The sequence below is a fragment of the Bubalus bubalis genome, chromosome 4 (genome assembly GCF_019923935.1).
Source record: "Bubalus bubalis isolate 160015118507 breed Murrah chromosome 4, NDDB_SH_1, whole genome shotgun sequence".
In the NCBI taxonomy this organism is placed as follows: domain Eukaryota; kingdom Metazoa; phylum Chordata; class Mammalia; order Artiodactyla; family Bovidae; genus Bubalus; species Bubalus bubalis.
The window spans coordinates 143,626,989-143,646,476 of record NC_059160.1 but is presented as its reverse complement, the minus strand read 5'-3'; the positions used below and the strand labels follow the sequence as shown (position 1 = coordinate 143,646,476).

General features: G+C 35.9%; 1 protein-coding gene across 11 annotated transcripts in view; it reads left to right on the top strand.

The window, feature by feature from the left end:
• The window catches only part of HERC4 (HECT and RLD domain containing E3 ubiquitin protein ligase 4), a 126,495-nt gene that overhangs the window by 83,884 nt on the left and 23,123 nt on the right, over nt 1-19,488 (top strand). For 5 of the 11 annotated variants that reach the window (XM_044942176.2, XM_006071520.4, XM_025284608.3 and 2 more), the window contains exons 15-17: nt 3,807-3,926; nt 17,160-17,183; nt 19,160-19,258. In XM_044942176.2, the coding sequence (XP_044798111.1) occupies nt 3,807-3,926; nt 17,160-17,183; nt 19,160-19,258 (243 nt within the window). Of the gene's footprint in view, nt 1-3,806; nt 3,927-5,710; nt 5,738-17,159; nt 17,184-19,159; nt 19,259-19,488 lie in introns of those variants that run through there. The other 6 variants (XM_044942177.2, XM_006071521.4, XM_025284610.3 and 3 more) reach the window with 4 other exon arrangements.

Sequence of the window (19,488 nt, the reverse complement as noted above, 5' to 3'; positions counted from 1 at the left end):
CCTCTGAACTCAGGTTTATAAATGAGAGTACTAAATTGTAATTAATATATGAAGAGTTATGATCACACATATTTAGTTTCTGTTTTTTACATTTTAGACAGCAGTATTGAGTGTGTAGGTTTTGAACTTCTGTCATGTAATTTTTTGAATTCATTTTACAAACATTTACTGAGTGCCTACTGTGTGCTTATTATGGTGCAGTTATAAACATTAGTGATGCAGTTATAAGGAAAAGATGTGATTTCTTCCCTTGTTAAGATTATAAATGTAGAACAGTTGTATAATACAAATAAATAATTGTTTTTGATATAGCATGGTAAGTGCTAGATTAAGCAAAAGGAAGGGTGCTGTGAAACACGTAGGAGGGCACATAACTCAAAAGAATTACAGAAGACTTCCTGAAGAAAATAATGTCTTGTCAATTTTACCTTCCATACAAATGTATTTTTATTTATATTTTTAAAAACTGTGGACTTTATATGTAAATCTGTATACAGGTCTTTTGGATCGGTTTTCTATTCAGTGCCTAAATATTTCTCTATTTTTAAAAGACTTAACAACTGATTTTGTCTTTAGTTATTAAATCATTGTGACTGAATTAACTGTTAACCATCATTTCCCCCCAAGTCTTAAGTTTGACTGAAATTTGTTCCTGAATGAAACCTGATTTCTAAATTGTTAGTTTTTATTCTAACTTGACGGTCTTCTGAGGCAGCTCAGTGGTTATAGAATCCACCCGCCAAAGCAGGAGACACACGAGACATGGGTTAGATCCCTGGAGTAGGAAGTGGCAACCCACTGCAGTATTTTTGCCTGGAAAATTCCATGGACAGAGGAGCCTGGCAGGCTACAGTCGAGTGAGTTGCAAAGAGAAAGATACAACTGAGGGGAAATATACACACACATTCTAACATAGCATTTCTTATCAAAAACATGTCATATCTACATGATATAAAAGCTGTAAACACTGGTTGCTACTGGTGAGGGAAATTGCAGTTTACCTTTTAAAATAAATATTTCAGATAAAGAAAAATACATCAGAGGTCAGTAGGATGTGGATCATTTTCAACAAATATCATTAAATTTTTAAAGAGTCCAATGTAATAGTTAAGGTATGTATTTAGTAGTTTCTGCAGATGAATATTGGGCTACCTAGGTGGCTCAGTAGTAAAGATTTGCAGGAGACAATGCGTCTGGAAGATCCCCTGGAGAAGGAAATGGCAGCCCACTCTAGTATTCTTATCTGGGAAATCCCATGCATGGAGGAGTCTGGCAGACTACAGTCCATGGGATCACAAAAGAGTTGGACACAACTTAGTGATTAAACAACATCACCACCACATAAATATTGGAGAAGGAAAAGCCAATGAATTTTTGTGTATAATTGCTGGGTTTATTTTCTCTTTTAGTAGCAGAAAGAGTTAAGCTGTAAGGCAAGAGTTGTAAACTTTTTCTGTGGAAGTTTAGATAGTAATGTTTTCTACTTTGTGAACTGTGGTTTCTGTTATAACTGCTCGACTCTATTTTTAATGTTTTTTATGCTATTGTAAATGATAATTAAAATTATTTTTGATTGTTAGTAGTATGGAGAAATTTAGTTTTGTTGCTCGTGTGGAGAAATTCAGTTGAATTTTCACCTTGTACTCTGTGACCTTGGTAAATTAATAGTTCTCTCCTAGATTCATTTGCATTTTTAATGTATACAGTCATGATATTTTCTTTCCTTATTTAATTGGCTAAGACTTCCCAGTGCAATGTTGAATATAAACGGTTGCAGTGGACAATTCTTGTCTAAGTCTTCATCTTAGAAAGTTTTTAATGTTTTACTCATAAGCATGATATTAGCTGTAGAGTTTTAGTTTTGATTTTAAGGTGAGCTTTATCTGTTTGAAGAACTTCCTTTCTATTTCTGGTTTGCTAAGAGTTGTTATTATGAAGGGACATTGAACTTTGTTAGATGCTTTTTCCTGCATCTGTTGAGATGAACAAATTATTATTATTTTTTTTTCCCCTGAAATGTAGTGAAATTCATTTGTGTTAGTTGAATCAATAGTGCATTCCTGGGATAAACTCCACTTGGACATTTTATATTATATATATAGTTGGATTTAATTTGCTCATATTTTGTTGAGGGTTTTGTGTCTGTGTTCATTAGGGATGTTGATCGGATAAATTTTGTTCCTCATCAGTTTCTTAGCATCAAGGTCATAAAATGAATTAAGAAATGATCCCTCTTTCTCTGTGTTCTGAGTTTAAGATTGGTATTATTAAATTTTTGATAGAATTCACCGGTGAAGCCATCTTGGCCTGGACTTTTCTTTTGAAAAATGTAAATATTTATTAATAATATTAGATTTAAAAACTATAGTATTTTGTATTTCTTATCTTTCTTTTCCTCTACTTTATTGTCCTTAATTTGATCATTTTCTAGGTTCTTAAAGCTGAGAATTTTTTTTTTTTTTGGTGGCAATACCACACAGTTGGTGAGATTGAACCCAATCTGTGGCAGTGAAAGCACCATGTCCTAACCACTAGACCACCAGGGAATTCCTGAGCTGAAGCTTATTAGGCTTATTGATTTTAGACCTTTTATTTTAGCATGATCATTAAATGCTATCAGTTTCCTTCTATGCTCTGCTTTACCAGCATTCCACAAATTTTGATATGTTTTGTTTTTATTTTCAGTAAGTTCAAAATACCTTCCTAAAGCACCTGTCTACTTACTCCAGCCTCTAGGTCATCTCTGAGTCTGGCTCTGTTGATTGCTTTTTCTCTTAGACTTTTTTTACGTGTCTTTTGTTTTATTTACTTATCTGATTTTGGATATGTCTCACAAATTTTGAATGTCTGTAAAATAGTAAAAGCTGAATTTATTCCTGTAAATTTGTATATGTCTTGTGTGGTTGTTAGTTTCAAGATTCAAGCCAGTCTGATTATTTATTTTTGACTGACCTGAGTCTTTGTTGTTGCTTGTGGACTTTCTCTAGTTGCGGCAAGCAGTGGGTGGCGGGGTGGTGGTGGTAACTCTCCAGTTTTGTTGGGATGGCTTTTCTTGTTGCAAAACATCGGCTCTAGGCGCTTGGGCTTCAGTAGTTGCAGCTTGCAGGCTCTAGAGCACGGGATCAGCAGTTGTGGTGCACAGGCTTAGCTGCTATGGCCTGTGGGATCTTCCTGGATCAGGGATCAAACCCGGGCCTCCTGCACTGGTATGCAAATTCTTTACCACTGAGCTACCAGGGAAGCCCTGGGATTGTCATGACTTCTTGATAAATGAATTCTTTTAGCATTATTAAATGGGCCTTTTTCCCTCTGGAAATGCTTGTCTTGAAATCTGCTCTGAGTAGTCTCAGAAAGTTGATGCTTTCTTTTGAGGTATCCCCCACCAAGTCTCACTTGTGCTTTCATGGTTTAAGAGTTAGCCAAAGATGAAGGGAGAGTTTATATTCAGATTTTGGGGCTTTAGCTATTCTTACTATTATTTAAGTTCCATTCTCAATCAGAAGACTTTATAGTTTCTAGTTTGTATTTTATATATATATATATATTTAATGGTATAGCTCATGTGGTGTTACATATTTTTTTTTTACTTGATTTTGAGGTTCTAAATACAGATATCACATCTTATAAATCTTTGTATTTCTCATAGCACTTAGCATTTTACATATGGTAGGCACTCAGTAAATTATTTTTTATAGGAAGAGAAAATGGCTAAGAAATCTCAAACCTTTTTCTATTTAAATACTTTTCAGTCTCTTTCTTAGGTACTGGTTAAATTTAATGTTAATTACATTTTTATTTTTTTGTAGGTAAATGAGAAATCTGGACAGATTATTCAATATGATAAATTTTATATACATGAAGTACAAGAATTGATAGACATACGGAATGATTATATCATCTGGGTCCAACAGCAGGCCTATGGAATGGTATGTTACTTATTGTATTTTATGATTTCTTTTTTTGTATCATTTGTTCTAATACAAAGTGAACAATTGTATATTATTGAAATAGCAGAGCTTTTATCCAAAACTCATTTTTTAAATAAAAACATATTGCAAAATAGCAGCTATATATATATTATGCAGTGTTTATAAGTAAGTATTCAATTTTTATATAAAGCCAAACCAAAGAAATAGATTATACTTTTTTACAGAAAAATGCAAATATGACTTGGATTTTAAGTCTTATTTATTTTCTATGAGGTTGTCTCTTAATTCTCTAATGCTGAGAATACTGGAGTGCTGATACTTGAATTCTAAGATTATATTAAAATTTTGATATCAGTGCCTCAGAACTATCAGAAGAGACCTGTGTGACCATTAATTCTTTCTTTTTCCCCCATGTTTTATGTTTTTAATTTGATTTCAGTTTTTTGTTGTACATCCACAAGTGTACATATTTCTTTCCATGTGGCTAAGTCTCTAATAACTAGACACTTAATGTTCTATTAAAATAATAGCATAGGGACTTCCCTGGTGATCCCATGGTTAAGACTCCACATTTTCATCCCAGGGTGTGTGGGTTCAGTTTCTGGTCGGGAAACTAAGATCTCCAAAGATCTGTGTGGTCCAAAAAACATAAAAATAATAACATAGTCTTATAAAACTTTAATTAGTCATGTGAAATTTCAGTATAGAATTGGATAAGCAGCTAGATATAAAACAGGTTTAATACTCTTATTTGCTAACCTTTGTAATATACTTAAGGCCAACTTTATCATCTGTGAAGCAGATACTTTAAGTAATATGCATATAGCAGTTCTAGAAAGGAGAAAGGAGCAGTGACCCCACAAGAGACTGGGCCAGACTTGCCTGTGACTGTCCAGGAGTCTCGGTGGAGGTGTGGGTCTACAGCGGCCTGCTGTGGGGTGTAGGACACTGAACACATCAGTCCTGGGAGTTGTGGTATGCTGGTATAAGTCCTTTTGAGGGCTCAGATGGTAAAAGTGTCTGCCTACAATGCAGGAGACCCGGGTTCGATCCCTGGGCTGGGAAGATAACCCTGGAGAAAGAAATGGCAACCCACTCCAGTATTCTTGTCTGGAAAATCCCATGGACAGAGGAGCCTGGTAGGCTACAGTCCATGGGGTCACAAAGAGTTGGACTTCACTTCACCACAGTTAGCCCTACCATAATTTGGCCTGAGGGAGGGAACACAGCCCTACCCATCAACAGAAAATTGGATTAAAGATTTGCTGAGCTTGGCCCCGCCCACCAGTATTCTTACCTTGAGAACCCCATAAACAATATGAAAAGGCAAAAGGATATGACATTAAAATATGGACTTCCCAGGTTGGTAGGTGCCCAGTATGCTACTGGAGAACAGTGGAGAAATAACTCCAGAAAGAATGAAGAGGCTGAGCCAAAGTGAAAATACCACTCATTTGTGGATGTGACTGGTGATGGAAGTAAAGTCCGATGATATAAAGAGCAATATTGCATAGGAACCTGGAATGTTAGGTCCATGAGTCAAGGTGAATTGCAAGTGGTCAATCAGGAGATGGCCAGAGTGAACATCGACGTTTTAGGAATCAGTGAACTAAAATGGACCAGAATGGGCAAATTTAATTCAGATGACCGTTATATCTACTACTGTGGGAGAGAATCCCTTAGAAGAAATGGAGTAGCACTCATAGTCAACGAAAGAGTCCGAAATGCAGTACTTGGGTGCAATCTCGAAAATGACAGAATGATCTTTGTTCGTTTCCAAGGCAGACCATTGAAGATCACAGTAATCCAAGTCTGAGCCCCAGCCACTAATGTTGAAGAAGCTGAAATTGAACAGTTCTGTGAAGACCTACAAGACCTTCTACAAATAACACCAAAAAAAAGATGTCCTTTTAATCATTAGGGGACTGGAATGCAAAAGTAAGAAGTCAAGAGATACCTGGAGGAACAGGCAAGTTTGGGCCTCGAGTACAAAATGAAGCAGGGCAAAGGCTAATAGTGTTTTGCCAAGAAAACACACTGGTCGTAGCAAACACCCTCTTCCAGCAACACAAGAGAATACACATGCACATCACCAAATGGTCAGTACCAAAATCAGATTGATTATATTCTTTGCATTCGAAGATGGAGAAGCTCTAAACAGTCAGCAAAAACAAGACCAGGAGCTAACTGTGGCTCAGATCATGAACTCCTTACTGCAAACTTCAGACTTAATAGGAGAAAGTAGGGAAAACCACTAGACCATTCAGGTATGACCTAAATTAAACCCGTTATGATTATACAATGGAAGTGACAAATAGATTCAAGGGATTAGATCTGATAGAATACCTGAAGAACTACGTATATAATAGATGTACAAGACGGATGTACATAACATTACACAGGAGGCAGTGATCAGAACCATCACCAAGAAAAAGAAATGCTAAAGGCAAAATGGTAGTCTGAGAGGGCCTTACAAATAGCTGAAAAAAGAAGAGAAGCTAAAGGTAAAGGAGAAAAGAAAAGATATGCACATCGGAATGCAGAGTTCCAAAGAAAAGCACGGAGAGATAAGAAAGCCTTCCTAAGTGATCAGTGCAGAGGAATAGAGGAAAACAATAAAATGAGAAAGGCTAGAGATCTCTTCAAGGGAACATTTCATGCAAAGATGGGCACAGTTAAGGACAGAAATGGTATGGACCTAACAGAAGCAGAAGATGTTAAGAAGAGGTGGCAAGAATACACAGAAGAATATATAAAAAAGGTCATCTTCATGACCCAGATAACCACAATGGTGTGATCCCTCACCTAGAGCCATACATCCTGAAGTACAAAGTCAAGTGGGCCTTAGGAAGCATCACTACAAACAAAGCTAGTGGAGGTGATTGAATTCCAGTTGAGCTATTTCAAATCCTAAAAGATGCTTCTGTGAAAGTGCTGCATTCAATATGCCAAAAATTTGGAAAACTCAGCAGTGGCCACTGGACTGGAAAAGGTCAGTTTTCATTCCAATCCCAAAGAAATGCAATGCCAAAGAATGCTCAAACTACCGCACAATTACACTCATCTCATACGCTAGCAAAGTAATGCTCAAAATTCTCCAAGCCAGGCTTCAACAGTACATGAACCGAGAAATTCCAAATGTTCAAGCTGGATTTAGAAAAGGCAGAGAAATCAGAGATCAAATTGCCAACATCCGTTGTAACATTGAAAAAGCAAGAAAATTCCAGAAAAACATCTACTTCTGGTTCATTGACTACGCTAAAGCCTTTTGACTGTGTGGATCACAACTAACTGGAAAATTCTTCAAGTGATGGGAATAGCAGACCACCTTACCTACCTCCTGCAAAACCTGTATGCAGGTCAAGAAGCTACAGTTAGAATCAGACATGGAACGATGGACTGGTTCCAAATTGAGAAAGGAGTACATCAAGGCTGTATATTGTCACCCTGCCTATTTAACTTATATGCAGAGAACATCATGTGAAATGCTGGGCAGGATGAAGCATAAGTTGGAATCAGGATTGCTGGGAGAAATATCAGTAACCTCAGATATGCAGATGACACCACCCTTATGGCAGAAAGCTAAGAGGAACTAAAGAGCCTCTTTAGTGTGGCTCACAACAAACTGTGGAAAATTCTTCAAGAGATGGGAATAGCAGATCACCTTATCTGCCTCCTGCAAAACCTGTGTGTAGGTCAAGAAGCAAAGGTTCGACAAATGTCCGTCTAGTCAAAGCTGTGGTTTTTTTTCAGTAGTCAGGTATGGATGTGAGAGTTGGACTGTAAAGAAGGCTGAGCACCAAAGAACTGATGCTTTTGAACTGTGGTGTTGGAGAAGACTGTTCAGAGTCCTTTGGACTGCAAGAAGATCAAACCAGTCAATCCTAAAAGAAATCAGTCCTGAATATTTACTGAAAGGACTGATGCTAAAGCTCTAATACTTTGGCCACCTGATGTAAAAGTGAAAGAGGAGAGTGAAAAAGCTGACTTAAAACTCAACATTAAAAAAGCAAAGATCATGGCATCTGGTCCCAAGATTTCATGACAAGTAGATGGGGAAACAGTGGGAACAGTGGCAGACTTTTCTTGGGCTCCAAAATCACTGCAGATGGTGACTTCAGCCATGAAATTAAAAAAATGCATGCTCCTTGGGAGAAAAGCTATGATCAACCTAGAGAGCATATTAAAAAGCAGAGACATTACTTTGCTGACAAAGGTCTATCTAGTCAAAGCTATGGTTTTTTCAGTAGTCATGTATGGGTATGAGAGTTGGACCATAAAGAAGGCTGTGCGCCAAAGAATTGATGCTTTTGAACTATGGTGTTGGAGAAAACTCTTGAGAGTCCTTTGCACTACAAGGAGATCAAACCAGTCAATCCTAAAAGAAATCTGTCTTGAATATTCATTGGAAGGACTGATGCTAAAGCTCCAATACTTTGGCCACCGGATTTAAGAACTGACTCATCAGAAAAGAACCTGATGCTGGGAAAGATTGAAGGCAGGAGAAGGGGACAGAGATGAGATGGTTGGATGTCATCACTGACTAAATGGACATGAGTTTGAGTAAACTCCAGGAGTTGGTGATGAACAGGGAAGCCTGGCGTGCTGCAGTCCATGGGGTTGCAAAGAGTCAGACGTGACTGAGGACTGAACTGAACTGAACTGAATTCTAGTAAGGCCTTTCATTGGTTGCTAGGTACCAACTGCAAGCTCTTTGTGAATAGGCACTCTGTCAATTTATTTACCTGTACTTTTTATAGTGTCTCATATATGTCTTGTAGGCCCTTAGAAAGTACAGTAGTTTTTGAATAGCAGTGCAGTTTACTGTATGCTCTTTTTAGGGTACTCTTCCCTATAGGAATAAGGTTACTTCCAGAACATCTTGAACACTTTCTAGAACCTAGCAAAGACTTCCCTAGGTACTTAGATCTTCATTGGGACAGACTTGTAGATTATTTTCCCCAGAATCACTAGGAGGCTCAGTCAAGTTTACAACCATCCTACAGATTTACCTCTACCCATTTGCTCATTCAGCAAATACTTAGTAAGAATCCCCTGTGTAACCGGCTTCCCAGGTGGTGCTAGTGTTAAAGAATCCACGTGCCAGTGCAGGAGGTGCAAGAGACGAGGGTTCAGCCCCTGAGTTGGGAAGATCCCCTGGCGTAAGAAATGGCACCCCCAATCCATGCTTCTTTCCTGGAAAATTCCATGAACAGAGGAGTCTGACAGGCCGAGAAGAGTCAGACACGACTGAGCAACTGAAAACACATGTAACAAGCACTTATTTAGGTATTAGAAATACAGTGCTGAACCAGATGGATAAGGCCTGTTCTCATGAAACTTATAATCTAGTAGGCAAGATGAATAGTAATCAAGTAACGTGCACCCCTCTTCCCCTGCCATAAAAACTAATAATGTGCACTATATAGAGGATGAAAATAAGAGAAGGTAGTAAAGACTGGATGGTTTCTTGCAGTTGGGTAATCAGAAGAGTCTTTTCTAATGAAGTATTATCTGTTATCTAAATGAGAAAAAGCAGCCATGTAAGATCAGTGCAAGGAAAATTTCAGGAAAAATGAGTATCTAGTAAAAGACCTTAGGCGAGAACAAGTTTGATATGTTTGAAGGATAGAAAAAGGCCAGTATAAAATGGGCTTCCAAGGTGGCGCAGTGGTAAGGATTCCGCCTACCAATGCAAGAGACAAAAGAGACACTGGTTTGATCTCGGGGTTGGGAAGGTCCCCTGGAGTAAGAAATGGTAACCCACTCCAGTGTTCTTGCCTGGGAAATCCCATGGACAGAGGAGCCTGGCGGGCTACAGTCCCTGGGGTTGCAAAATGTACATAACTGAGAGACTGAGCACACACATGGCTAAAAATAAGGGAATGGGGAGAGTTCTGAGAAACAATCAGAGAAACATGCAGGTACCAGATCATGGAAAGTGTAGTAGATTAAGATCAGAAATACAGATTTTATCTGAAGTGTTATGGTTAGCTGTTGGAATGCTGGTGAACCTAAGGTGAATATTGTACAGTGTAGTTTATATTTTGAAATAACTACCCTGTCAGCTGTGTGGAGGTTGGAATGAGGGGGATGGAACAAAAATTTAAAGGGAGACTAGTTAGAAGATAGTTTTAGTAGGTTAGGGGAGAGAAAATGATGAGTTTGGCCATGGTTGGTAGTTGTATAATGGAAGGAGGAAATAAATGGTCTTGAGTACCTCTGGATGTAAAAGGGACAAGAATTATTGATGGATATGAAATGAGGAAAGGAGAGAAATCAACAAATGAGATGAAAGGTAGAAGGAAAACTAGAGTAGTGTTGTGGAAACTGGAAAAGGGAAGCAGAAATCTGTGTTGAATGCTGTTGAGAAACACGATAAAACCGTGGAATTGAGCAGTGAATTTGGTTTCATGAAGGTCACTGGTAACCTTGATAATGCCAGTGTAGGGTAAGTTATGCTTAAGAGAAATTTAGGGGTGAGGAATAGGGAACAGCATTCATAGGCAGTACTTTGACAGAGTTCTGCACTTGAGAGGAGTGGGTAAGAAAAGCAGAGCTATAGCTGGAGTCAAGGGACAGCCGTTTTTTGAGAAAGAAAATCCTTGACTTCTGGAAAGCTTTGAATAAATATTTCCTTTTTCCTTCCCTGTTTTAACTGAAACTCTCATCTAGATAAAGCTTTTCACATTCTTTGTTCAGAGAACTCCTACGACAGGAGAAAAAACATATTTCTTGAGGTTATTAATTTTCCCTCTGCAAGACTTGTTTGAAGTGTCATATTTCATCTTTGAGTGAATGCAGATTTCAGGCTTAATAAATATTTATTGTAAAAGGAATTAAAATTATTTACCATGAGGGACACTGATGATTCAGACAGTAAACTTTTTTTTTTATTCTAAGACTTTGCATGTAAACTCTGACATACCACCTTGGTAACCTTGGTCTTTGAGCAATGTTTTTGAGACTGCATTAATACATAGACTCCTCTTAAAATAAAACAATTCCTTTAAGAAGCTTAATGTTCACTTACCCTGTTTATGACCATCTTATTTAAATGGATACAAATACTAAACTAGTTCTAAGCTCCTGGTTCTTAGCTTTTAAAAGAATTCTAAAGCCATAACACATTTGTAAATTAATTATAACACTACAAATTTTAAAATGAGGTTATTATTTTAGTATGGAGGATGATTATGTTGTCTTGATCAGGAATCTCCGCTCACAACCTGATTATGCTAAGAAGGGAGTGTAACATAAGAGCACTTAGGTTCCTATATCATCTCAACATTTTTTGTGTTTTTTTTTTTTTAATTTAATTCCTTGTGGTATATAATAAATCCTTGTTGCTTGTCTATTTTATGTACAGTAGTTTATAGCTGTAATCCCCTACTCCTAATTCGTTCCTTCTACTCCCTCCCCTTTGGTAACTATAAGTTTGTTTTCTATATGAGTCTCTTTCTGTTTTGTACATAGATTCAGTTGTACTGATTTTTGGATTGCACATGTAACATATAGTATTTGTATTTCTGTCTGACTTACTTCACTAAGCATTTCACTCTCTCCTGGAGAGTTATACCCTCTTGGGTCACCGTGAATTAGATCTGATGTTCTTTGACATCTGAATTTTTACCTAGTGTGTAGGTTATAAAACAATTCTGGTTATAAAACAATTCTGAACAGGTTAAGAGAAAATGCCAGTCTAATAGAACTTTTAAGGTAGCAATAATCTTGTGCTTTGTGGTAAAGCTGTGGTTTGAATGTTTGCTTTTAAACCTTACAGGCTTATATCCAAACTTCTCTTTGTGTATAACTGTGATGATATCAAATTGAATTTCCTTAGGAACTCTTTCAATGCCACTGTTTTCTGGTAAGAGGGAGACAGTAGAGGACCATCTTATTTCAAGATTTTCCAAGTTGCTGTACTTGAGAATTGCTTTCTGTTACTCTCCTCTTTCAACCACATGATTTTCCTTTTTCTCCATTTATAGACAGACTGGTATTGAATATGTGGTTGTGGCAGTGGAAACTTGTTCTTTAATTGGCACAGTGGATTTAATATATCTTAGAAATCAGAATCTAGAACCCATGATTTGGGTTCTTCTAGTCTTCTGGAAATAGAAGGCTGACAATTTACTCTGAAGGTCTTTAAATAACTCAAGTAGTTTATTAATTATATTGTGATATCTGAAGGCGCATTCTGTGGGAGAATTCAAACCACTTTCACATTTACATATAACACTAAAGGCTTTTTTTCCCTGAGACTGTTCAATAAAATTCATACTTGCATTACTAGTGTTGACACTAGGTTGAACATCATATGGGCCTTGTAAGTAAAGTTAGTAAAGTTTTAAAGAGTCTATCCTAAAGATCCAAGTTATTTTGTGATGATACAGATATGTATATGTGTATTTATATAACCAACAGATATATACACATATATATGTACTTTATACAACATACATATGTATAACATTATTGAACAAGAATTATGATCTTGAAATAATTCCATTCCTTTGGTGTGAAAGTTTAAAATATTCCTTGATAGAACATAGTTACTATGAATTATAAAAAATATGTCTATAAATTTTATATATACATGTATTTTATATATGTAAATATATGCACTGTGCTGTGCTGTGCTTAGTTGCTCAGTCATGTCTGACTCTTTGCAACCCCATGAACTGTAGCCTCCCAGGCTCCTCTGTTCATGGGATTCTCCAGGCAAGAATACTGGAGTCGGTTGCAGAGATTGAACCCAGGTCTTGTTCATTGCAAACAGATTCCTTATCGTCTGAGCCACCAGGGAGACAAAATATATACACATATGTATGTGAAACTTCACCTTGTTCTAAACACTGCAACAAGATTATTTCACTTTTATTATATTGCTTTTATTATATTTCTCTTTATGCTGTAGTCTATTGAGATTTTTTTTCTCAGATTTTCTTTCCCAGTCAAGTATTTTAAGAATCCATCAGGTATATAAATCTTAGTTTAACACAGAGCTGTATGTCATTTATAATTCAATAGAACTAGAAGGAAAAAAACCCATTTGGTATATACTTTTAAGAATGCATCAGGTATATGCTTTCCTTGTCTCTAAACATTGAAAACTAATTCTGTGAATTTTTTGCACCCCTTATAATGTCCTTTTGTATGGCTGAGACTAACTTTTCACCTCATCCTCTCTTATTTTCCCATCCTCTTTCATCTGTTTCCCTCTACACATTTCCGTGAAGTTTTTGCTTAATCTCCTACTCCTGCCACTTACTATTAATATATAAGCTTCTCTGTTTTGTTTTTCCAGACTCTGATATTAGGATATGAAACTTTTTTTCAGTTGGATTCCTTTTGCTTTTTATCTGTTTTTCTCCCTCTACAGTAAATAGTTTCTTGGCAAAATAAAAGGGTATGTGAGTTTTCTCTTTATCTTCTGCTATTTGATGTTTTTTTCCCCCACTTTCTAGATACTATTCTTAGTTTATTTGCTTACTTCTTTTAACTTTGCTCTAAAATTGTTTCTAAAAATACTTTAGTGGGAAATTCCCTAGTGGTCCAGTGGTTCGGGTTTTCACTGCCAAGGGCTGGGTTCGATCCCTGATCGAACTAGGTTCCCGTAAGCTGTGAGGCATAGTCAAAAGACAAAAATACTTTAGTGGTTACAACTAATCTTTTTGCTGCTTTTTCTTCCCTTTCTTATCCTTTTTGTTACTGTACAATATCAATATATGTCTAGTAAAAATTGGTGAATGTATAGAAAGGTCTGTGCTAAGTCTTTGCCTGTTATAATTGAATCAAGTTAAGCATTTTTAAAAGTGTATATTCATTTATTTCAAGAACTGTGTATGTCTGTGTCAGATACAAATAAGTACTAATTAAATATATTTGATAAACGTAAAATTTTTAGTCTTTAATATTATACTTTATACATTTTTAAGTCATAACTTTTATTTCAGTATTAATTTTGCCATGTTTATAAGTCATTACTGTATTTGTTCTGTGGAGTTAAGGTTTTATACTTTAACTATGGACAATGCTGAGCTAATGACATGACATGGTCACCAGCAAACCAGGAAGATAGCCTGATGTACCACCTGGGAAGACCAGCTGGTACTTCCTGGGTTTGAGCTTCTTCCTCATTTAATGAAATGAAGAAATTAAAGTACATTTGCATACTTTAATATTTGTGATACATTTAATCCTTGCATTATAAACCTTGTAGTTATAATATTTCCCAGAATGTTCTCATTTGCTTTTTAAGCCCCCTTGTAATCTTTAATGGCATTAATATTTTGTGGATTCTTGGACTGATTCCTTATGCCTTGAATTACCAAGTTATGTTTGTATATTTTTCATTTTCTTCATGTTTTAGAAGTATCTTTTATACTTCTGTCTAGTCATCAATACTTCATATTTATTTGAATTACTTCAGTAATTCAGTATCCTCTGTTTATACTTATTCTGTGTTACACCCTTAAATAATGATGCCACCAGCAATGATACAGTGTTTTGCCATAAGTAATATGTTGAAACTGAAACGTGCCAAGGAATTGCATCTTTTTTTGTCTAAAACTAAGTAAATTATCATTCACTATTGATGTTTAAAGCAGCCTTAATGAAGTTTGCTTCAGACAATGAGACCCTGGCTTTTGAACATTCCTTCATGCCTTTCTCACTCGGGTTTCTAGGACATTGGGTAACTAAAATTAGGCATACCTTGACCTAATTTCAGGGGCCCCAGTGTACAAACAGCCAACAGATAGCGCTTGGGTATGTGGATTTGGAGCCAAGAGTAGACTGTGGGTTAAATGATACGATGGATTTTCAGCAATGGACCTTTAGTTGACCACACCTTTTGCTAGTATCCTGTCCGAATACCACCCCCCTGCCCCACCCCACCACTACCACCACTTAGTTTTTCTTTTAAATTTCCCTTGGAAATACTACTATGGCTCAGTTAGACTCGAAACTAATATAGTAACTACCTTGCAATCCTGACATTTCCCAGAGGAGTTTACCCTTGCTTTTGTATGTATTTACTTTGTTTTCAATGTTTAAGCTTTTGTCTTAGGTTTAACACTTAAATTGAAATTTCTAATAGTGATCTTAATCTGGTTTTTCCTTTGATGCTTCTTCCCTAGGTAAATCATTTTGCTTGGTATCTTATAATTTCTCTTCTTTTCCCAAGTTATCCACATCCCATTATTTTTTTCATATTTTTTCTAGCTTACATCTCTCTCTACAATCAGACTTATGGTTTAGTTGCACTGTAAATTCTGACAGTCTTCCCAATGCAAAATGATATGCCTAGCATCTTTCTCTATTTACACGTACCAACAAAGTACATATAGGTTAGTGTTTCATTATTAACAGTAAGATCCATCTTCCATGATACCAGGTATGAAACGTAGTTATCAGATTGGCCGTAGGTAATCAGGAAAATGTGGAGAGGTGCTTCTGACTCACATTTTCTTAGTTGTAGTAGGGCTTTAAAAACATCCCACAAGATACATTTAGTACTATACAAGTATTTCAGGTGTTCTGTTAAATTGCTTTAAACTAAACTGAGTGTAATCTAAATGGCTTTTTCTGCAGAACAGCTTCTATAATATATCTGCTAGTACTGCCACTGGGACGCATATGTAGTGGTAATTTGGTACTCAGAGTTTTTTTAATTAAAGAAACGATTGTAAATGTTTATCTTTCTCAGAATAGGAAGTTAAAGTCAAATTTACTTATGCTTATACTGTCTTGGCTTTATTTGGCACAATATAGTGAATAAACCCTAAATGTTTGCTAATATATTAAAGCTTCCAATGATACCCCTTGAGGCATATGCAAGAATCTAGCCAACTGGAGAGTTAGAGGGAACAGTTCACAAAGACTGACCTCACTTCTGATACCAGTTTGCCCTCACTTCTGATACCAGTTGTGAGGTTGGAAGATTCCTGGAACCATTCTCAGGTTCAGTAATTTGCTACAAAACTTCACAGAACTAAGTGGAAACTATTACATTGACATTTACAGTTTATTACAAGGAGAGAGTTCAGATTAAAATCAGCCAAGGGGAAAAGTGCGTAGGGTAGAGTCTGGCAAAGGTACTAAAGACTGAACTTTTGTCTTCCTCTCCCTGAGGAGTCATGGACAAGTTACTTTTCTAGCATCTGTTTGTGTCAGTACTCACAGAGTATTGCCAACCAAGGCAGCTCACTAGAGCCTTGGTGCCCAGAGTTTTCATTGAGGCTCCATCACGTACTGCCTATATAGTTGGCCTTTACTTGCCAACCCTTCTGCAGTAAGAACTGATAACCATATATCCCAGAGTCTCCAGGCAAACAGTGATACTCCTGTTGAGGTATGAAATTCCAGAGTCCTATAGATTGTCTTCCAGGGCAAAATCAGACTACTGGGAGAGGATCTCTTTGGGTAAGATTAACTCCTGACTGTACAAGGTACCATCTGCAAATTTAGTAACATACTTTTGGAGATTTTAACCCTTTATTTGAGTCTGCACTCTAAACATACACAAAAGCTTTTTTCAAGAAAGTGTTGTACATTTCTGGTCAGTGCAGTGGTAAGCTTTCATTATAATTTTCGTTATTATATCCTTCATGAATCTCTCTCTCTTTTCATTTCTTGTTTCTACTTAGCAACCCCTATGCCCTGTCTTGTACTTCCTATTTTAAGCTAATTTAATGTTAAAGAATCCTTAGTATTTAGATACCTGCATTTCACTGGTTATTTCTGATGAATAACAACTTATGGCTTATTTTCTCCATGTAGCTCTTTAATCTACTAAACACTTTTCAAACATTTTGTCAAGATTAACCAAGTCTTTGAGGAATATTTTCTCCCATTTTCCAAGTGGAGAAATTGGGCCATAAAATTATTTCTTCAAGACCAAATTAGTTGTAAGATTAGTTTTTCTGTTCTGCTTAAATTCTGCAAATGACATACTTACTTGCTGAAACCAAATTTCATTATGTTCAAGCCTCAGTGATTTTCTGATCACAAGATATCTGAAAAAAGCTCTTACTACATTTTTAGATATATAAGGTATATGTAGAAAGGGTAAGTTGTGTTGTAGATGTATTTTGGTCTACTTCATTAATTCAGTATTCTACTGTAGCAGAATAAATGAAATGCTACTTTGAATAGAAATGGTTAAATTTGGACACTAACATTGCTCTTTCCTCATTACTGTTACATTCTGCACTGCCGTCTTAGGATGTCAACCATGGATTAACTGAGGTAAGTTTGGTGTAATAAAGTCTCCTGTTCAGAGTACGATACACTCTGTGTTGTCTTAAGTGATTGGAGATCCCAAGCTTCCTCTTTTTTGTGACTGTAAAACATATATATATTTTTATATATATATATATGAATGAGTGTATAGAACTTGCCCTATATAACATTTCAAAGGAATTTTCTGAAGAAAATTAGACCCTTTTTTCTTTAGTTAACATTACACCTATATGATGCCTTTCAACAATGTTTGTTTTAAAATATTTCCTATCCTCTTAAAGTCTTTCAGAATAAAATTTATAGTGTCCTCAGAATACAAAAAAAGCAAACTTGTAAAATTTAACAAAGGCTTACACAGAAGGCAGAAAATATTTTATGTTAGAGAATTAGAATTATCTTCAGTTTTTAAACTAATAATTGATATTCAACATGGTCATAAAATTGAATAAACTTTCAAGGTTCTAGCATTTTGGCTTACATAATCAACAATCCTGAATCACCTTTTTTTAACACTTGGGAATTTTGTATTATACTTCTGTTATAGACATTAGGTTGTGTTGTTTACTTTGCCTTTTTCCCCAGCACTTCAATCAGTGACATATTTAGAATTAGTTTTAAATTATAGGCCCAGCATTGTTTGCTTCCTCACCCTCAAATAGAAGCAGCATATAAAATTATGAAATCAAAGAGTGCTGGGGCCGATGAGGACTTTAGAAATTGTCTCAGTCTTCTAGTTTCAAAGTAGTAAAAAGACTAGAAAAGTCATCAATAGCTGGTTAGTGACACAAATACAGGGTGGAGGGTAAAATTGTCATATGAAAAATAGCCAAGAATGACAATTTACTTAAGGATTAGTATAACTCAGCATGTTGTCTTACATGTTGAGAACAACGAATTGATAATCTTGTGTTCTATATGGATTAGGCACTATTGAATTATTTCATTGTTTTTGATAGCCATAGTTAAAAGAGGCCTGGACAAATTGAAATATATCTAAAAGATGGCAGTTGGGATGAAGTAGAGTTGGAAACCATATCATTTTTCAGGGTGGTTGGAAAAACTGGGCATATTTAGTGTGGAAAAAAGACAACTTAGGGAGAATATGGCAGCATGAAATATCTAAACCATATAAACTTCCCTCCAGGGGCAGAATGAAGACTGAAATAGAAAACAAAGTGATATGTAGAAATGCAGATTCAGATTTAAAAAGCTTTCTAATAACTTAAAGAGAGTTGCTTCCTGGTGTATTAAGTCTTCACTGGAAGCCTTATAAGGAGAAGGAACTCTGTGTCAGAAGTAGCACAAAAATTTTGCTTTATTGGATACATGGTAGAAATACATCCTCTAGCTGATCTGTGACTTGCAGTTCACAGCTCTGTATTTTTCTGGCCTATTAAAAACTTTGCAGTCAATCACTATTTCATCTGCTAGGATAAATAATAAGGTGACTAATATCTGATAATGGTAATAAAAGATCAACTATTATTGATCAGCTTTGTAGGTTGACAGAAAATAATAGTGCTGATCATGCTTATTTTGTATGTTGAATGATAAATTTTGGGGCTCACAATAATGTTGGCACCCTATGGCATGCAGTAAATATGAATAAGTAGATTGCTTATCATTGGCCTCAGTTGCTAGAGTAGCCCTAACATATGAGAACTGGGTACTGTATTTAACAGAGGAGCCCCAAATTTAGAATAAATTTCCAATCTAGTTCACTGAAACTTCTAGTTTAATATAGGTTAAGCAAAAGATACCTGTAATTTACAATTTTATGGGTTCCTAAGTATACAATTCTCTCCCAAAATTGGGAATTAGGGTTCTTTATTCCAGTGCTTCATCTAATTATCAGTATAATTCCTGAATGACACAAAGCAAATAAACCAAGAATATGATCAACTTTACACAAGAAATGACAGTACTTACAAGAAATATGTCACAAACCAGTTTGTACTAATAAGCTAATTTTTTATTTCCAGTTGGCAGATATCCCTGTTACAATCTGCACATATCCATTTGTATTTGACGCCCAAGCAAAAACTACTCTGTTACAAACAGATGCAGTCTTACAGATGCAGGTAAAATGTTGTATAGTACTAGTTTAACTTGAGAGTAGTTTTAGAATTGTTTCTGTGGTGTTTTCTTAAAATAAATATTTGAAATGTCTTTGGGGATACTTTGTACCTTTGTAGTCTTGTCTTTTGCAAAGGTACTTGTACCAAAGTATCTTTAGTACTTATAAGACTATTGGATGTAAATTGTGCATTCTTATAAGGGATACTTAAATATATTTAAAAGGAAATAGAAT